Source organism: Aulonocara sp. 'chitande type north' Nkhata Bay, linkage group LG16 (genome assembly GCF_057382095.1).
Source record: "Aulonocara sp. 'chitande type north' Nkhata Bay isolate Kocher_YH1m ecotype deep benthic linkage group LG16, A_spYH_male_GT1.1, whole genome shotgun sequence".
Classification (NCBI taxonomy): Eukaryota; Metazoa; Chordata; class Actinopteri; order Cichliformes; family Cichlidae; genus Aulonocara; species Aulonocara sp. 'chitande type north' Nkhata Bay.
In genome coordinates this window covers 15,934,368-15,954,487 of record NC_141359.1, presented here as the reverse complement: position 1 = coordinate 15,954,487, position 20,120 = coordinate 15,934,368, and the positions used below count along the sequence as shown (strand labels likewise).

Here is a 20,120-nt window from a genome sequence, read left to right as displayed (position 1 = left end):
GATAGACAAAAACAAAACGGTTAATGAAGTCTCTGAGCACGTCGTTCACCAGGGCTTGGAACACCGCAGGGGCGTTAGTGAGACCAAAGGGCATGACAAGGTACTCGAAGTGGCCGAGGTGGGTGTTGAAGGCGGTCTTCCACTCATCGCCCTCACGGATGCGAACCAGATGGTATGCGTTTCGCAAATCCAGTTTGGTGAAAACAGTAACCCCCTGGAGGAGCTCGAAGGCAGAACTGAGGAGCGGCAGAGGGTATTTATTTTTTACTGTGATGTTGTTTAATCCGCGATAGTCAATGCATGGCCGGAGGGTTTTATCCTTCTTTTCGACAAAGAAGAAGCCTGCCGCGACTGGAGAGGTGGAGGCCCGAATGAGGCCGGCAGCCAGGGATTCCGTGATGTACTTGTCCATAGCGTCTCGTTCTGGAAGTGAGATGCTATATAGCCGACTGGTGGGTAAAGGAGCTCCCGGGAGCAGTTCGATAGCACAGTCATAGGGTCTATGCGGAGGGAGTGACTGGGCGCGGGCTTTTTGAAACACCTCAGCTAGGTCGTGATAAACAGAGGGCACATTAGTTAAATCAGCTGATTCCAATACCCCAGAAGAGGGCGTTTCAACGCTTGGAGGCGAGGCTGCTTTAAGGCAGGTCATGTGGCAGTCCTCCCCCCACCCAGTGACACGCCCCTTCAGCCAATCTATGTGAGGGTTGTGCTGTTGTAGCCAAGGATGGCCGAGAACTAGTGGAGTGCGAGTTGCTTTAAACACCAAAAAACAGATTTCTTCAGAATGATTGCCAGAGAGGGTGAGCTCGACAGGCTCCGTCACCAGAGTGATGTCTGGAAGGCGTTGACCTGACAATGCCGTAACACGTAATGCATGAGGCAGGGGCTCCAATAGTAACCCAAGTTGCCGGGCTAACTGACAGTCAATAAAGTTTTGTTCCGCCCCAGAGTCGATTAACACCGATAGGGAGCGGCTCTTAGAGTGAATGGAAAGCGTGGCCGGTAGTGTTAAACGGGGAGGAGCTTCTTCCTGGCTCAGCTCGCCCACCAGTACTCCTACCATCACTGGCGGGCGCGCCCTTTTGCCCGCGAAGGGCAGGTAGCCACAACATGTCCCCTGTGACCACAATAGAGGCACTCACCGGCGGTAATCCGGCGCTGACGCTCCGCCGCGGTGAGATGGGAGCCGCCCAGCTGCATGGGTTCCTCTCCGTCCCCGCTCTCGTGAGTCCGGGAGGGGCCGGCATCCGCCATGGCGCCGGTGCCAGAGATTCCCGCAGCCTCATGGAAGTTGTAGTTCCGCTGCGACCGGCGAGCCCGTAACCGCTCATCCACCTTAATGCACAGGGACATTAGCTCATTAAAGGAGGCAGGGAGATCACGCATGATTAGCTCGTCCCTTAATTCTTCTCTGACATTGTTCAGCAACGTGCTCCGTAGCGCCTCCTGATTCCACCCTGCCTCTTCTGCCAGAATCCAGAAGTCGATAGCGTAATCAGACATGCTTCTCCTACCTTGTTTGAAGTTGAGGAGACGGAGAGCAGCGGCCTCTGCCCCGGTGCCTGGGTTAAACACATTCTTAAACTTGGAGAGAAAGTCAGCGTAGGGGATGACAGGATCAGAGTTTAACACAACCTGGGCCCACTTTAGTGCACGGCCCCTCAGAAGTTGAACGAAATAAGTGATCTTCGCCCCATCGTTGCCATGAAAACGCTGCAGCTCGCGAAACGTCAGAGACACCTGAGCCAAAAATCCGGCGCATTTGTCAGACTCACCCGAGAATGGTTCCGGTGTGGGTAAAGGTCCGTCAGACGGCGTACCGACCCGCGGTGAGCTACCTGACGCTACGGCGGGCGGTGCCGCCTGGGGAGCCGGGCTGGGCGGCTGGGGATTCCCTGGTTGCGCATTTCCCTCCAGCGGTATTAACTGCGCCACTGCCAGGGTCAATGCGGCGACATCCTGCCGTAGCTGCCCGAGCATTTGTTCATGACGGGCCAGCGCGGCTTCCTGGGCGGCCAGAGCCCGGCCCACGGGGTCCTGTCCTGCTGAGTCCATAATGGCTGGATCGTTCTGTTAAGGGGTTCCGAAAGAGACTCAGGCGCAGGCCAGGGTTTCCTTTAAAGCGAAGAACAGTGCGTTTATTTACAGTGAACACAATCACCAAGTGGCTATGTACAATGTGCAGGGGAAACGGGTCCGGGTCGCCAGGGTCCGTGGGAAACAGGGTTAGGGGAAAAGGTGCTCCACACTTTCTGTACAAAAGCTCCTCCTCAGTCACTCCTCTCAGAATCCGGTTCCAAAAACGATCTAAACACAAAAGGTCGGGTTAGCGGGATAATAACAAAGGGCTTTCAAGATACAGGTTGGCAGATACACAAGTTTGACTGACGCTGATAGTTCAACGATCCAGCGAAGACTAGTGCAGACTCGCCATCTAAGTAGTGCAGTAATCAGCTGGGATCAGCGGCCGGTGTGGTGATGAGCAGGTGTGTGGGCCAGCAGCGGGAGCCCGCAGTGAGAGAGAGAGAGAGTGAGAGAGAGAGGGCGAGAGAGCAAACAAACCACAAACATATTGCCCAATAGAGGATTGACCAGCAGGGCACAGGGACCATGACAGTATAAAAGTAGCACAGAGCATGTGGAGTTTGGCAAATCATACTAAAGAGGATCGACAGATTTGCAGCTAGATAAAGTGGTAAAACTACACCCCTTTGGAGCACGAGTTGCAAGCTCCATTCCCACTCGGTATCCAGTAAGTGTCCTGGCTAGACCCCCCATGCTAAAACTAAGCCCTGGAATGGCGCAGCTACGTCGGCAGCCTGTCCGCAGCTCGGACACAAGCATTTCACTACATGTTGTACTGTGTATGTGACAAAACAAATGAAATTTGAATTCAATTGGTCACCTCTACCGACAGTGCAGAGCTGTGTGTTCTGCAGTAATACAACATCTGTCACTGCAAACTTTGCAACAATATTGCAAAAAACCCGACTTACTCTGCATCTACTCTCCAGTACAGTCGTTCTGTTACATTTTTTTTTTTAAATGTTCTATTTTAAAGAAATCTTACGATGTGTAGATGATAGATAATTCCAGCAGCGCATTATGTACAGGCCCAGTGTCTGATTATAATAATCTCAAATTAATTAGGACACTTGCTTTAAATGCTTTTTTTAGATTTATCAAATGTCAGTTGCTGAGCAGTTCTTACCTTTCAAAGTCACTAATCGTCTTCTGCTCCTGTTCTCTCTTTCATGCATGTTAAGAGCTGTTATCATTCAATCCACACAATACAGCTACCTCTAGATGGAAGCCCTAATGTGCTGCGCAGGAACAGTTTATGTGATTGGACACATTCGCGGAGCTGTTTGAAATGCTGCATTTTAAATTAACCGCCACTTAGCTGCCGTGTGCATGCCGAAGTTTGCTAATGTCGATTTGTTGATCTTTGCAGCATGAATCACAGATTTGTGATGGAAAAAACAAAGATGTGTGAAGTGTGCAGGAGAAAACTGTGACAATCATTCCTGAACTATTGAGTGAGAATCTTAGTGGCAGAAGAAATGCACGGCTGCAAACAAAGAATGAGCTTGCTTTATATTATCATCTATTAAATGCTGTTAATTATTGATCTAATTACTCTAATTACACATGTTGGCCAGAACAGGTGCCCCATTCCTGTCCTAGCCAACTTTAACCTCTGGAAACAATTAGGGGAGTTCATCTTGATGTCAGTTCAAGAGGTGGGAGTAAATCTACACTGTCGTTTTTAAAAATTATTAAAGTTTCAAACCAGTTTTCTACCTAACAGGTAGTAGGTGTAGTGTAACACAGATGGGAATGATGCTCACCTCTCTTTGTGAATTTGTTAAAAGTCTGGCACTCAAGGTTTGAACTTGCTAGAGGCAGAAGATGGCCTTTTGGCTTAGCCCCAAGTAGAGGGAATTTCACTAGTACAGATATGACAGGATTGCTTTTTCAAAGGTCCATTTGAGTTTTAAAAAATAAAATAAAATTCTTCAATGGTAGCTGTGGCTCAGGAGCTGCAGCGGGTTGTCTATGAACCGGGAGGTCAAAGGGTTGATTCCCCAGCTCCTCCAGTCTGCATCTCAAAGTTTCCTTAGGTAAGATATTGAAACCTAGATGCACCCACTGGTGTGTGAACGTGGGCACGGCTGTTGGACAAAGTGCTTAGATATAGAAAAAACTGTGTGTGTGATTGAGTGAGCGAGACCGGTAGTCAGAGTAGAAAAGCACTATATACTAGTCCAGTTATCAGTCGTGACCTCTCTGAAAGGTCACGACTGATAACTGCCCCTTTGATCAGTTCCTTGACTCAGCATTTTCTTTTAATCTGTCTCTCAATTGAGCTGAAAGCCAAACAGGCACACACAAACACATCTCATTATTACACCATAAAATATTTAATATGGGAAGGGTCCCCCGGGCCACCAGAACTGATGGATCCATGAGAATAGCTGAGCACAAAGTAATAAATAGTGCATTTTACAGTGTTTGCTTAGCTACATGACAGGAACCATTAACCGAATAAGCAGTAGCAAAATTTTCCACTTGGCGTTCACACATGCACGCACACAAACACGTCTATCTGCAGCTGATCACCAATCAGCAGCCAGAGTGTAGTTGTGCTTGTATCTTGAACAGCAGATTGTGCAGTGCATGTGCAGGCATGCTACTGACGGCTTCGATTAATGAAACCTGATGAGGTTTTGTGACGACTCTTGACATTGTTTACTTCACCCCATCAAATCTGGTTTCTGATCTGCAAGGATTCCTCATTCTGGAGGACAACAGCCTTGCTTCCAGCTCTGTTTCTCCTTTCTCACAGTGATACTGCTTTCATGTGCATCATTTGAAATAACTGATAGAAACAAGCCCAGTGGAGTCTTTTGAGGATTGCAGAATGCCTGCAAATATGGCAGGAGTTCTTACTTTTTGAGTGTTTTAATGTTTGATATTGGGTAGTTTTTGGATTTATCCCGCAGGTACTGGATATATTTTGGTGTTTGCTGTGCTTTTATCTACCAAAGCTGAAAATGTCTTTAAAGTTTTATCTGTCTTTATAAGTGTTATCTTTATAAGTGTAGCTGTGGAAGAAATACGAAAACCTCAAGAGTAAGACCAAGCTAAAATAAAATTGTCAGTTAAAATCCAAAATCCTTCAATCACCAGAAGTAGAAATTATGCAGTAATGAATGTATTTGAACATGCACATTCAGTTCATTAAATTTTATGTTGTAGTTGATCTCCACAGCACAGCGACAGTATGACACTTATTCAGATCTTGTTTTTAATTAAAGAGATGCATTAGAACAAAAGTAGTGCAAATATTTAAAAAAAAAAATCTAAAGCTTTAGATCTGTAAAAGGGGTAAACTTAGGAGTAATTGTAACAAGGAGTTATAGTTCCTTTTCTCACCCCAACCAGTCACAGCAGATGGCCCCGCCCCTCCCTGAGCCTGGTTCTGCCTTTTTTTCCCTTTTTTTCTTGTTAAAAGGGAGTTTTTCCTTCCCACTGTCGCCAAAGTGCTTGCTCATAGGGGGGTCATGTGATTGTTGGGTTTTTCTCTGTATGTATTATTTTTGGGTCTATCTTACACCGTAAAAAAAAAAAATCCTAAAAAAACAGTAATATTCCGGCAGCTGGGGCACCAAAATAATACCATAAAAATACAGAAAAAAAAGGGATTTTTTTTCAAGTGCTTTTAAACATTAAATTAGGAACATTTTAATGTGATTAAACAATGAAATTACCTATAAACAAGGTCAATGAATGCGGCAATATGAATAATAATACTGTAATAATAATAATGTACAGAAATATACAGTTAACAGTTGGTTGAAATAATAATGGATGGCATTCATATAGCGCTTTTTGAGACCCTCAAAGCGCTTTACAATTCCACTTTATAATTCCCCTCTGGCCATCACCAGTGGGTGGTAGGTGAAGTGTCTTGCCCAAGGACACAACGACCGAGAGTGTCCAAACCGGGGCTCGAACCGGCAACCATCTGATTACAAGGCGAACTGCCAACTCTTGAGCCACGATCACCCTAAATAACAATAATAATAATTATTATTTGAATTATTTGAAAAGTTTACAAGAATCATTTTATATATTTTTCCATAGCATTACATTTGAATTTAACAGTTCGATCTTTCAAATAACGGACAAATATTTGTGAAATTATGATACATTTGTGAATATATTTTAAAAATCTAAATATGCATGTGTACAGACAAATACATTTAAAAAACAAGAAAAATTATGTTTTATTACATTTAAAGTGATTTTACATTAATTTACAAATAAATAAAATTAATTTAAAAATAAAAATAAAATAGTTCCATCCATTTTCTTAACTGCTTATCCAACTCAGGGTTGTGAGCAGGGATTTGGTGTGGCATGTTGGGGTGGAGCCCATCCCATTAACACACATTTATCATATTTTACTTTAAGTCCACAAAGACTTAAAGTAAAATATGATAAATGTGTATATATGGGTGCTGTATTTAGCTTAAACAAGTATACAATAGAGATTCAATTTTTTTTAGAAGGAAAGTTTTTATTTTATTTCACTTAATGAATAGTTTTACACTTCCGTATAACACGCAACCACAGAAACCGTCGATGCTCCAACTCTTAAAAACTGATTCTACAAGTCAAATTATTTTTAGTGCATTTTAATATACAACACGATCTTATTTTCTCCATAAATGTTTTTTTTTCCCTTTGAATCTAGGACGTAAACATCAGAAATGTCAGAACGACTAGATTTCTTGTTGAACTCCTTGATCACCTGTGCTGTGTGTGGTTTCTAGTAAACTGCATTCACTTATTCATTCATTCACATTCTACCTTACCTCTCAGTAGCTCCATCCTACTTTTAGTTACTTTCGTTGCCATCCTCACTCTCAAAAGAGTATGGTGTTAGACGCTTCTCAAAGGCAACAGATTTGAATGAGACGGGTCACCCTCCTCCTGCCATCCAGAGGCTGTGGCTCTTATAGCTGTAAGAAAGTGGAACATGTGGCCTACTTTTACACCAGGTTAACTAATGTGATGATTGGCAGTATAAATTAGTCTGTTGTTTACCAGCCCAACCCTTCAGGAGCCCAACACTGATTGCACAATCATAGTTTTTTTGCTCCAATGCTACAGTCGGAGTCACAGCTAGTCTGACAAGCTTTTGTTGTTTTCTGGTGGCTGAGTTTATGTATTTTTTATCACAAACACTAGCGGTCTACTACATCGATTTTAGGCTTAATGGATATAAAAACATCCTTTCGGGAGCTGTATGCATGAACACTAGCTCTGCCAATTGTCTTCATGACACAGTCATAGTGATTGCTCTCTGCTTTCTCTTCTCTCTCTTTGCAGACAGCAACTTTGTTCTGGGAAACGCCCAGGTGCAGTCACTCTACCCCATCGTTTACTGCTCTGATGGTTTCTGTGAGCTCACTGGTTACGCCCGTGCCGAACTCATGCAGAAGAGCTGCGCGTGTCACTTCCTGTACGGCCCAGAAACGAGCGACCGGTCAACGGCCCAGATCCAAGGAGCCCTGGATGAACGGAGGGAGTTCAAGACTGAGCTGGTCTTCTACAAGAAGGAAGGTGACCCCACATGAAAAATCTGTGTGTGTGTGTTTGTGTGTGTATACGTTTGTGGATTTAATACTACTTACGGAGGAAAATGAATATTTACTCACCTGTGATTCAACCATAAAGTAAAGGTGTAAAGGTGACTACAAACTTACAGCTGCTGAGGGAGCTGATGATAAAAACCAAATTGGCTGTTTTTAATAATAATGGATTGGATTTATATAGCGCTTTTCAAGGCACCCAAAGCGCTTTCCAATGCCACTATTCATTCACTCTCACATTCACACACTGGTGGAGGCAAGCTACGGTTGTAGCCACAGCTGCCCTGGGGCAGACTGACAGAAGCGAGGCTGCCATATCGCGCCATCGGCCCCTCTGGCCAACACCAGTAGGCAAGTAGGGTAAAGTGTCTTGCCCAGGGACACAACGACCAGGACAGAGAGCTCAGGGATCAAACCAGCGATCTTCCGGTTACAGATGCGATTCCCAACCCCCTGAGCCACGGTCGCCAAGTATCTTAAAAGAAGATATTTAAGAAAAAGGTTGGAGCGGTGGTAAATAAAATATTCAGAATTATATTTTCTTTCCATTCTAAAACCAGGTCAACAGACTCCAGTCAGGTCAGCTGCCGGGATGCTGGTGATACCCTTCTAAATTGTAAATCTCACATGTGCATGCTGTTTAAGTTTTAATCTTCCTAGAATGTGTGCTTTCACTGCAAGCTGCTTTGAAACCCACCCCCACTTCAGCTTTCTGTGCCAGCGAACCGAGTTGGCTTTAAAAAGTTCAAAGCCATCCAGGCCTTTATTTCATCAAGACAAATAAAATTTCTTGGGGTGATCATCGACCACAAGCTCTGTTGGAAGCCACACATTACTTATGTTTGGGGGAAATTGGCACGGGGCATTGCCGTCCTGGGGAAAGCAAAGCATATGTTGGATCAGAAAGCACTGCACATTTTATACTGTGCTTTACTACTGCCATATATGAGCTACTGTGTAGAGGTCTGGGGAAACACATACAAAAGTAACACACAAACAATAACTATAATACAGAAAAGGGCCATTAGATTAATAAATAATGTGGGGTACAGGGACCATACAAATGCACTCTTTGTCAAAATGCAAGCTATTAAATTCCAAGACTTGATGAAGCTTAAAACAGCGCAAATAATGTATAAAGTAAGAAATAAATTGCTTCTAAAAGAAATCTGTAAATTGTTCATAGAAAGAGAAGGTGGGTATAACTTAAGAGGGAAATGGAATTTAAAAATACAAAGTGCTAGAACAACTTTAAAAACGATGTCTATCTCAATTGCAGGAGTTAAATTATGGAACAGTCTAACAGAAGAAATAAAAGACAGTCAAAACATAAAACAGTTTAAAGTAAAATATAAAAACCTAATTTTAAATAAGTATAAGAATGAAGAAAACAGGGTTAACCCAGGACGGTAATGTTGCTGGTAATGGTGTTGTGGTTCTTTTTTGGGTTTTTTGGTTTTGGTTTGTTTGTTTTTCCATAACTTGTGTATCTGCAAATATACACATTCTGTATTTATCATATGAAAGAAACTATACTGTGGTGGGACTTGCTAATTTCTTGTTTTTGATTGATGTATGTTTTGTTTTGTTTTGCTTTATTTTTGTTGCTGTTTGTTGTTGTTTGTTTAATTTAAGACAAAAAAAAACAATTAAATGAATGAGAGGTAAAACTTGAGGGGGTAGGGACAAATAAGTAAATACTTCTGCCTACTCCTTTTCAAACAAATAATGGAATAATAGTTTGTAATGATTGTGAAGGCACATGTTTGAAATGTTTGAAATAAAAATGAACTGAACTGAACTGAACATCTGAGCAGAGGGTCTACTGAGAAGCCATTTATCTTTTTAAGAGGGAAATAAATCTGGGAGTCATTAGCATAACAGTGGAAAGAAATCCCATGTTTCCTAAAAATAGATCCAAAGGGTCGCAGGTATAGGGAGAAAAGAAGGGGGCCTAAAACTGAACCCTGTGGGACCCCACATTGAAGAGAAGCAGCAGCAGAGGATACAAACTCACCAAGTTTCACAGAGAAAGTTTGCTCTGCCAAATAGGATCTAAACCACTCCTAACACCCACCAACTGCTCTAAACAGTAAATTAAAATGTTATGATCCACTGTATCAAAGGCAGCAGTTAAATCTAAAAGCACGATAATAACACACCTGAGTCAGGTGCTAAAAACACATCATTAAAAACTCTTAAAAAGGCAGATTTTGTACTATGCAAAGCTTTAAAAACCAGATTGAAAAACTTCTAAAATACAGTGTTCTTCTAAAAAGGACATTAATTGCTTGTAAACTACCTTTTCAAGAATTTTTGAAAAAACCCCAACTCAGTTAGGCCTGTAATTTGCAATAATATCAGGATCAAGAGCAGGTTTCTTGAGTAGACGCTGAGTTACTGCATGTTTAAGCTTCACAGGTATAACAACAGAGGACAAATTACTATTTACAATGGATTGTACAAATGGTAGTATTAATATATTTTAGCTGACCAAAGAGCTTTTTTTCTTGCACCTCACTTGTTTCGTTGTCACAGTCTTAAGAAGTCAAAACTCAGCAACTAAAAACAACTGATTCTGGCTAATGACAATTAGCTAAACGAAGAAATGAAAGATTAAAAGTGTGCCGAGGAGAGAAGGAGAGCAACAGCCAAGCAGAGAAATGAAAAACTTAAGTGAAACAAAGCTAGTGAAAGGCCAGACATTCATCCACTCATTAATTGTTAATGAATCAATGGTGTGTGCGAGCTGGCACAGGGGCAAAGGCTCAGTCAAATAAATAATAAGGGGAGTGGGTGACATATAGATAGAAGAGTAGCACAGGGAGATGAGGACACATCTGCTCCTCTGAGATATAAGGCTATAACAACAGAAGGTTATAAAAACTTGTTTCCCACAAATGCACACGTCACAAATTAGAAGCGTTTCGTGCTTTTATCCGCTCTTCACTAGCTCTTATTAACATTTTAGCAGTTCTCCAGAGGAGCAAGAAAAAAACAAACACATTTATATCCAGTTGGCTCACTCAGATCATGACAATTCTCTTCTAAGCACAATTTTAGCACAATTTCATAATGATTATTTATTCACTGAGCACATAGTCATAAAATACCCCAAGCTTCTCAGTAATCCCTTTAATAACAGGTAAGTAAATGGACGGGAACAACTTTGAAAAACAAAACTGCAAACTGATCAGTGTTGCAATAAAAGCACTTTTCAGGTAATATGAATTATTTTGCTCAAGCAATCACAAAACAAAGACAAATGGGCAAATAAGCAACGGTACCCTAGATCAGCGGTTCCCAACCCCCGGGGTACATTATTGGTCGTTTGGTACCAGGTCGCGAGAGTTGAGGCTCGGGTGTGAAATGGATGGTTTTCTGGATTTTTATCGGTTTTTATCGTTAACTCGGTTTCCCTGGGTCTTTTCCCGTGTGTTATGAATAAGTCTAAATCAAAACATCCTACTTTGTCAAAACATCCTACCATAGCGTAAATTTATAGTAAACCTTACGTGGTTTATGCCTCCATCGTACATATGTATAGGTAGGACGTTCTGACGGCCAAATCACACTATCAAAACGTGCTTCCTGCTTGTATTTATTTAGGTACAAGTATGTAGTGCAATATTACTTTCTTCGACATAACAACGGAGAGTGGTGCCCACTAACTGCAGGAGGACTAAAATTAATTGACAAGGTTTACGCTGTACGCCAGTTTACAGAAGTTTAGAAGCACTAAATCAAGACTTGAAATATGACTTCAATTGAGACTCCAAATTGGAGTATTTTTGCACAAAAAACAAAACGCATGTCATGGTTTCCCAGGGCAAATGTGGGGGGATGTGGGGAAGGAGGACCCAAAATGCAGGACTCTGTGCGATGAATGCAGTGCGTTTATTTACAGTGAAGTAAATAGTACACAATCAATACATCCCCGTGCGTTTCCAACTCCCGTGCCGTGTCTTCTCCTCAGTGCTCATGCTCCGTGTCTCCGCTCCCGTGATATGTTTGCTCGCCGCCCTCACGTTCCCGCACCTCCTGCTGGAAAATCCACAGAGGCAGCCGTTAACACACAACTAAACAGCGATAGACTAGCACTCACTGATTTGGCTGAAAACACTGATGGGTAGTCACTCAACGATCCCGCCGGTGAGCGCTCCACCACACTCTAAAGTAGCTCCCCCGACGAGGCTTGATCAGCACCAGGTGTGTGTGAAGAGCCTTGGATGTGACCGGTCTGCTGGCAGGGCCACACCCACCAGTGCCTATCACGACCGCACCCACACACACCTGCCAATACACAAACAGGGAGCACAGGAACAGCAGCAATGCAGAAGACACACACCTCAAATAATAATAATAATAATAATAATAGTCCACACTGCTCACGGATCCCGAGTCCCCGGAACCAGGTCCGTGACAATGCATGTTAGCTTGAAAAGTTAACAAATTGACAACAGCTTAAGGAAAACAAGAATCAACTGTAATAAAGAAGTAAAACATATAACACTAACCTTCTTTTGCACACACGAGATCAGGGTAGAATCAAATAATAGGCGTGTACTATTAACACAGAAATCATGGCCGTTTTGAGTTGTGCGCATGCGCAGTAACAAGTTACTTGATAGGTGGGGTGTTTTGTCAGATCACCGATACTGGTTTTATTTTTTTTGTATTTATCCGCGACACCTTAAAGGCCGGTCCGTGAAAATATTGTGGGACATAAAAACAAAAAGGTTGGGGATCGCTGCCCTAGACGATCCTTGATGTCATAGGGTGAGAGGCAGAGGGAGCCATGATTCCTTTCAAGTCAATAATTATTTGCTAATATATTTGAATCGTTGCCTGTTTAGCTTGACTGTGAAGTTAAAAATAACAGTGACGTCCACGTTTTATATATAATTTGGACAAATTATTGATTTAACAATTTTAGTTCCTCAAGGTATTCTTCAAAATCCTCGTGCCCTGCATGGATCAGAAGGCTCAGTGGATAATTCTGAGGAGATCAGATGTGAGGCATGGTAGCTGTTGATAAGCATTCATACTCAATTTGACAGATCAATCTAAACAAATACAAATTAAAAGCAGAGCTCAAAAGCAGACAGTAGTGCCTCTTTAATGCTTTCCATGCACTCTTTATGCTGTTGATTTATTATTCTCATTTCAGTGATTTCCAAATAGGCCCCGTGTGTGTTGGCACTAAATTGTTTGCTTCTATCAGATTTGCCAAAAATGTTTTTGGCAAACTTCATTTTTTACTATAAAGACCAAATTTTCTATGATCAGCTCTCCAAACATAAAGAGAACCTGTTACTTTTAAAATGTTCTAACTTGTATTATAAGTTATCCTGATATCATCATTCGAGTTAGGCAAACAGAGGTAGAACAGAAGAGAGCACATGCTGTTTCCAGCACTGTTGTTTACTGTCGTGTTCCAGTCAAACAGGGACAAATCTGGCCTCAATATGGCTTATGTTTTTATTGAAGAAATCCTCTTCCTTGTTTAAATGTATTATTTACATACATGATCCCCTTATTATTCTGGCACAAGTCTCAGAGCTCCAGGAAACAGTGTGCACTGTACCAGTTGCAGCCCATCACATCACAAATCAGAGCTTTAGATGGGTAACAGAAAACCAAAGCAACAAGTTTTAGCCTGATTTCATGCATTTATGTGACAGTAAAGAGGGCTTAAATGTTTTATTTGGTACCCTTATATAAGGGACAAGGCTGGTAATGCACTATTCACCTATTGTTCTACTGTCAATAAACCCCGTGAAGATTATCTGAAAGTATCGGAACCATCTGTGTATACTGGTTCATGTTACACACGTTTTATTTCAAGTCAGTCCCACATACATCAATCTCATCATCGTTGTTGCTAGGCAACCAAATATGTATTACTCCATGAGGAAGTGCTTTTAAAAGGATAAATTACATATTTGGGCCATTTTTAAAGATTTACGTACTCGAAAAATCTGTTCTTGGATGACATGAAGGAACACAACTAAGATTTATTTATTTAAATGATTAATTATTATGGAACATATGCTTTGTACAAACTGAATGTATACCAGTCAAGTACATTTCATTTGACCAGTTCTGTGGTGATCTGGTGATTAAGTGTATGAACACTGGTAACAGAATAAAATGTTTTACAACAGTACATGTAATCAGATTACTTATTCATCATTTTGGGCATAAATATTTTTGAGGTGGAAGAGCAGCATTTTTGAGACCAGCTGTGATTTTTAGGATATTTCTACCATGTATGTATCCAAGCCTGGTGTTGATTACTTTTTAAGATCACTTGATTTTAGAACTGATTTAGCTCGAGTTTAAATACATTTCTGATAGTGTCAACACATAGACAAGCAGCTTTAATTATGCTATTTCATCTATATTTGGCAGTGATCACAGCCCTCGGTAAGGCAGCCAGGCGACTCTCCTGTAGTGAAGGTGTGTGTGTTATCTGTGGGCCACCACACCTCCTCAACACACCATGTGTATTCTGAGGGTTTAGATGGCAAAGCAAATCCCTCTATGCTGAAAGAGCAGTGTGAACATACTCTCATAATACAATTAGGTCTGCTCTTCTCTATTCTAAATTAGTAATAACTAAGATGTGATTGATAGTCTTTGAGCTTTAATTCAAAAATGATAAAAACACTCCATTTATGATTACAGATATTTTTACATAGTTTCTCCATTTTCACAGACTCACAAGTAATTGAACAATTGACTAATGACTAGGTCTGAGGTAAGTCCAAAAGCCTGAATTTGCTTTTGATGGAAAATGTCAACAAGAGCTTTGTCCATGGGAAGGAGGCCAAGGTTAGACAAGACAGAATAAACCTAATCAAGAAAAAACAAAAAGGCTAAATCAACATTTTGGTACAGTGGGTACAATGTGAAAAAAAGGACACCTTAAGAACACCTTCATGTATGAAAATATAGAGGGAGTCAATCTGAACCTTTACAGGGAGTGCAGAATTATTAGGCAAATGAGTATTTTGTCCACATCATCCTCTTCATGCATGTTGTCTTACTCCAAGCTGTATAGGCTCGAAAGCCTACTACCAATTAAGCATATTAAGTGATGTGCATCTCTGTAATGAGAAGGGGTGTGGTCTAATGACATCAACACCCTATATCAGGTGTGCATACTTATTAGGCAACGTCCTTTCCTTTGGCAAAATGGGTCAAAAGAAGGACTTGACAGGCTCAGAAAAGTCACAAATAGTGAGATATCTTGCAGAGGGATGCAGCAGTCTCAAAATTGCAAAGCTTCTGAAGCGTGATCATCGAACAATCAAGCGTTTCATTCAAAATAGTCAACAGGGTCGCAAGAAGCGTGTGGAAAAACCAAGGCGCAAAATAACTGCCCATGAACTGAGAAAAGTCAAGCGTGCAGCTGCCAAGATGCCACTTGCCACCAGTTTGGCCATATTTCAGAGCTGCAACATCACTGGAGTGCCCAAAAGCACAAGGTGTGCAATACTCAGAGACATGGCCAAGGTAAGAAAGGCTGAAAGACGACCACCACTGAACAAGACACACAAGCTGAAACGTCAAGACTGGGCCAAGAAATATCTCAAGACTGGTTTTTCTAAGGTTTTATGGACTGATGAAATGAGACTGAGTCTTGATGGGCCAGATGGATGGGCCCGTGGCTGGATTGGTAAAGGGCAGAGAGCTCCAGTCCGATTCAGACGCCAGCAAGGTGGAGGTGGAGTACTGGTTTGGGCTGGTATCATCAAAGATGAGCTTGTGGGGCCTTTTCGGGTTGAGGATGGAGTCAAGCTCAACTCCCAGTCCTACTGCCAGTTTCTGGAAGACACCTTCTTCAAGCAGTGGTACAGGAAGAAGTCTGCATCCTTCAAGAAAAACATGATTTTCATGCAGGACAATGCTCCATCACACGCGTCCAAGTACTCCACAGCGTGGCTGGCAAGAAAGGGTATAAAAGAAGAAAAACTAATGACATGGCCTCCTTGTTCACCTGATCTGAACCCCATTGAGAACCTGTGGCCCATCAAATGTGAGATTTACAAGGAGGGAAAACAGTACACCTCTCTGAACAGTGTCTGGGAGGCTGTGGTTGCTGCTGCACGCAGTGTTGATGGTGAACAGATCAAAACACTGACAGGATCCATGGATGGCAGGCTTTTGAGTGTCCTTGCAAAGAAAGGTGGCTATATTGGTCGCTGATTTGTTTTTGTTTTGTTTTTGAATGTCAGAAATGTATATTTGTGAATGTGGAGATGTTATATTGGTTTCACTGGTAAAATAAATAATTGAAATGGGTATATATTTGTTTTTTGTTAAGTTGCCTAATAATTATGCACAGTAATAGTCACCTGCACACACAGATATCCCCCTAAAATAGTTAAAACTAAAAACAAACTAAAAACTACTTCCACAAACATTCAGCTTTGATATTAATGAGTTTTCTGGGTTCATTGAGAACATGGTTGTTGTTCAGTTGACTAAGAAGTCAACGTTTAACTGCTTAAATGAAAGCTGCAAGTTTACACTTTGCTCACATTTCTTCTTCACTCCTGGTTTTGACTCAGTGGGTTTCTAAACCACTCTGTATTTAACCATTAATTCTTATTGATCTCTGGCTCTTTTCTCCTCACTCCCCAACCAGTCACAGCAGATGGCCCCGCCCCTCCCTGAGCCTGGTTCTGCTGGAGTTTCTTCCTGTTAAAACATACACATCTTACACAGACATACATGTGAACAAGTGTGTGTCGTGTGTGTGTGTGTGTGTGTGTGTGTGTGTGTGTGTGTGTGTGTGTGTGTGTGTGTGTGTGTGTGTGTGTGTGTGTGCGGGGTCAAGATGTGACCCTGTGAAGACTCCCCACACCTACTGGCGCCAGGGAGTCCAGCAGTTCATTCAAACAAAGGGCTCTTATACTTAACCAGATACAGAGTAGGTGTTCTCCTATACCATATGTCAGTAAGAGAAGGTATGACCTCTCTCATGACCTTAAGATGTGTGTGTGTGCCAGAGTGCTCTTGGAGGCACACAGAGTCTTTGCAGACTGCTAAGGATCAGACCTCTATCATTATGCAATCGATTATAAAACTCTAAGAATATATGAGTATATATTTCTAAGCATAAATGACAATCAACAATATAAACCTAACACACACCACATGATCTTGTATATTGTATAAAATGAGAAAAACATACTAGGTACCCTTAAGTACCATTTTTCAGTGTGCAAGATTAATGTTGTGAAGGTATGTAGTTTCACTCAAAACTAACAAAATTCATCTATTTAGTTCATTTCGGGCCTGTTCAGGCAGATCAGCTGATCTCAGTACAAGTTAGATGATGGCTCACATTTTAATAGATTCCTTATGAATAATTTTAGGGCTATTTAAGCAACTTCAGTCTACCCACAGTTCCTGAGCATCTGCATGCAACTTTGCAACCCACGTCCACCCCAGCTCCTCTTTTATGGTATTTTTAACTTAATCAGTGTGATTGATGCCTGCTCTGTTCTGTGTCTGCACATGGAAGGAAATGTCTGTCTAAAATGTCAAAGTAATCTGCTCCTGAAGCCAATTTCATCAGGGTTTTTTTTTCTGAGTCTGAGTCTGTGTTCAGCGGCATGTACACGGCAGTAGGCAGCCAGATTAAACATTAAACATTGCTGGTCACATCATTAATATTGAGGTAACAGCAGTCTGCGGTGGGTTAATGCCACTTTTTTACCACTAATTGGAAAATTAACAAATTAAAATAATGTAAAAAAATGAGATAACATGAGTCAGACACTGTTTCGCTTGGTTTAAAATGTAAACTCACATATAACTCACATTTATGAGCATCAGAAATAGTTCAGTAAAGACTTCCACAGACTTTGTCTGTTAAAAGTGATGTATAGGACTGAAACATTTGGTACATTGGAGAAAAAGATTTAACCGCTTCCACTTTTGTATTACGAAAGACCACATTAATTGTAGGTTTGCATTTATTTTTCTCTCCAGGTACAAAGTTCTGGTGTCTTCTGGACATTGTACCGATTAAGAATGAGAAGGGCGAGGTGGTTCTTTTTCTCGTGTCCCACAAAGACATCACTGACAAGAAGAAGGAGCAGGACCCTGAGCAAGGACCTGAAACTGGTGAGTTTGTATAAAAGACACCAGCTGGCACTACAGTCGTGGCCCAAAATTTTGACAGCGGCATGGCTGTCAAAAGGACATTTTTATTTATTTGCCAGAAAATCTATGAAATCCTTGTAATTGTTCTTTATTATGTTCTACAAACATGTAAAAATAAACAAGGAAAGACAGACCTAAACGAATTAATCCAAGACAAACATCAATCAATCAAATCAATCAAAATGTATTTATATAGCACATATTAAAAACAACAAAGTTCACCATAGTGTTTCACAGTCAGTAAAAACATGAGACAATTAAAACAAAACAATAAGAAAACAGGGCAGGAAACAATAAGTGACAACACAACAAGCCATAACATATGCATGAACCACGTCAGCAGTTTAATAAATCCAAATATCAAACAAATTAAGATGCTTTATTTTGATATTGAAGCTTATTCTTTTCTGATTTCATATTTTTTGTAATCTCAGTGGTAAATTGAGTGTGATTTCAGCCCTTCAACCTCCTCATGTGGATTTTATTATTTCTCATTATTGGTGTGTAATATTGCCGTGGTTAGCGCCTCAAGGCAACTTGAGAATATCTGTCCCAGGCCAGTAGAATGGCAGTATTCGATAAATAACATGAAATTTGCATAAAGTAATATCTGTTCTGTGTTAGGGATGTCCCCATGTTTATGTTTCATTTCATGTCAGCAGTTATCTAGTTATGCTGCCATAGTGTGAGCCTAATTTTAATTACTCTTCACCCGTGGAAATGGTGAAAGCAGGCAGAACATTTGGCCCTTCAGCTTTTCAGTTCCGCTGTAGTTATTGTCATTTCAAGCAAACAACAATTAAGGCATCAATTAATAATTTGAATTGCTTATTTCCCCAGTGTAAATCTCACTAAGAATCTGTCAGTGTACTGAACTCATTAATATTAATGGCTTCCTCGTATTAGATGTACATTGAGAACCAGATTACGCACACATTTTGAGAATTGGTGAAAATACTGAATTGTGAAGAGCTTAAAGAACATAGAAACAACAGCATAACCTGGTACCTGACCATTAAAAAGGGGCATAATTGTATTTTTCTCAGGGCAAACTTTATTGATTGACCCCTGCATCAGGAGATGTTTCTCTGTGCTTCAAACAGGTGTACAAAGTAAAATATGTGAATATCTTGCAGGTGTGTGTACTGCATTTCACTGCAAGGTGTGAAGAAAAATAGCAATCCAGCACATTTATACTGAACTAAAGCTTCCTTCTAACCTTGTAAATGCTGTCAGCATATACTATAATTTCAGAGATGAATAGCAATCGTCTAAGGAGACCAGAAGAAAAGTAATCAGAGCACTCGAGATGAAGTGGAAATATTCAGAGTTGGAGGGGTTTTTTCTTAAACATTGCTTTTCAGAGCTGCTGTTTGCAATGCTTCATGGTGGGCTCACCTTCTCTGAAGTGGCACCACTGCTGTATGAAATCCATGTGATTTTCTCTATGTCATAGAAAAGGGAGTTATTTTCATGATGGTAGACTGCTCATTTAACACAGTCCTAGTATAAGAGAGCTGAAGAATTATCACAATAACAGTTTAAAGCATCTTATTGAAAAGTTTAGACACGTGCTACCCTGGCAGCCTTTTAGGAATGATGTAAACGATGGGAAATCTCAGCTGGATTCAACAAAAGGATCACTCTTTTTACCAGTGCAAGCAAGTGCCTCACTTTTTACAATCATTTATTAAAGAAATGCATAAAGAAAATCATGAAAATCACGAGTCTGATGGGGTACTGTCATCACCCTGCCCGGCAAGCTAACAGGAGGGCCTCGTGGACTCCTGTGAATGCGACAACTGTAGGTGTATCTGTTCAAACTCGCAGACAAGTTTGAAGCTCAGTGAGCTCGGCCTCAAGGTCAGGTGTCACACGCCATATTTTCTACATGAGGTAACTGAAAAACTGACATCATAGGTATATCTGCCGAGAGGTTGAGGGGGAACCACTGGCTGCTGCCGGGATTTTTCCTTGCTGGTGAGGGATTTGGTAACAAAAAGCTCGGGTTAGAAGCCTCACCACTGGGTTAGGGTAAACTTTGAACAAAATGAGAACTGTGGGTTTGCAAAAGATTGTGAAGAATAACATGTCACAAGTGTTTCTGTGTGCTGAGTAAACATTAAAGACGAGATTTTCATCTTCAAACTGTCCTTTAGACACGAAGGGGAAAACACAGCAAAAGGCTGACGGCTTTAAGCAACAAAGTGCATTCAATTCATCCTGTGTCTCAGAAACTGCTTTCAAGGAGACGTTAATGAGACTTGTATT

General features: G+C 41.2%; 1 protein-coding gene across 1 annotated transcript in view; it reads left to right on the top strand.

The window, feature by feature from the left end:
- Window positions 1-20,120, top strand: part of kcnh3 (potassium voltage-gated channel, subfamily H (eag-related), member 3) — a 190,446-nt gene that overhangs the window by 123,144 nt on the left and 47,182 nt on the right. Inside the window, exons 2-3 of the mRNA XM_086265837.1 lie at window positions 7,405-7,638; window positions 17,676-17,810. Coding sequence (XP_086121963.1) covers window positions 7,405-7,638; window positions 17,676-17,810 — 369 coding nt within the window. The remainder of the gene's footprint in view (window positions 1-7,404; window positions 7,639-17,675; window positions 17,811-20,120) is intronic.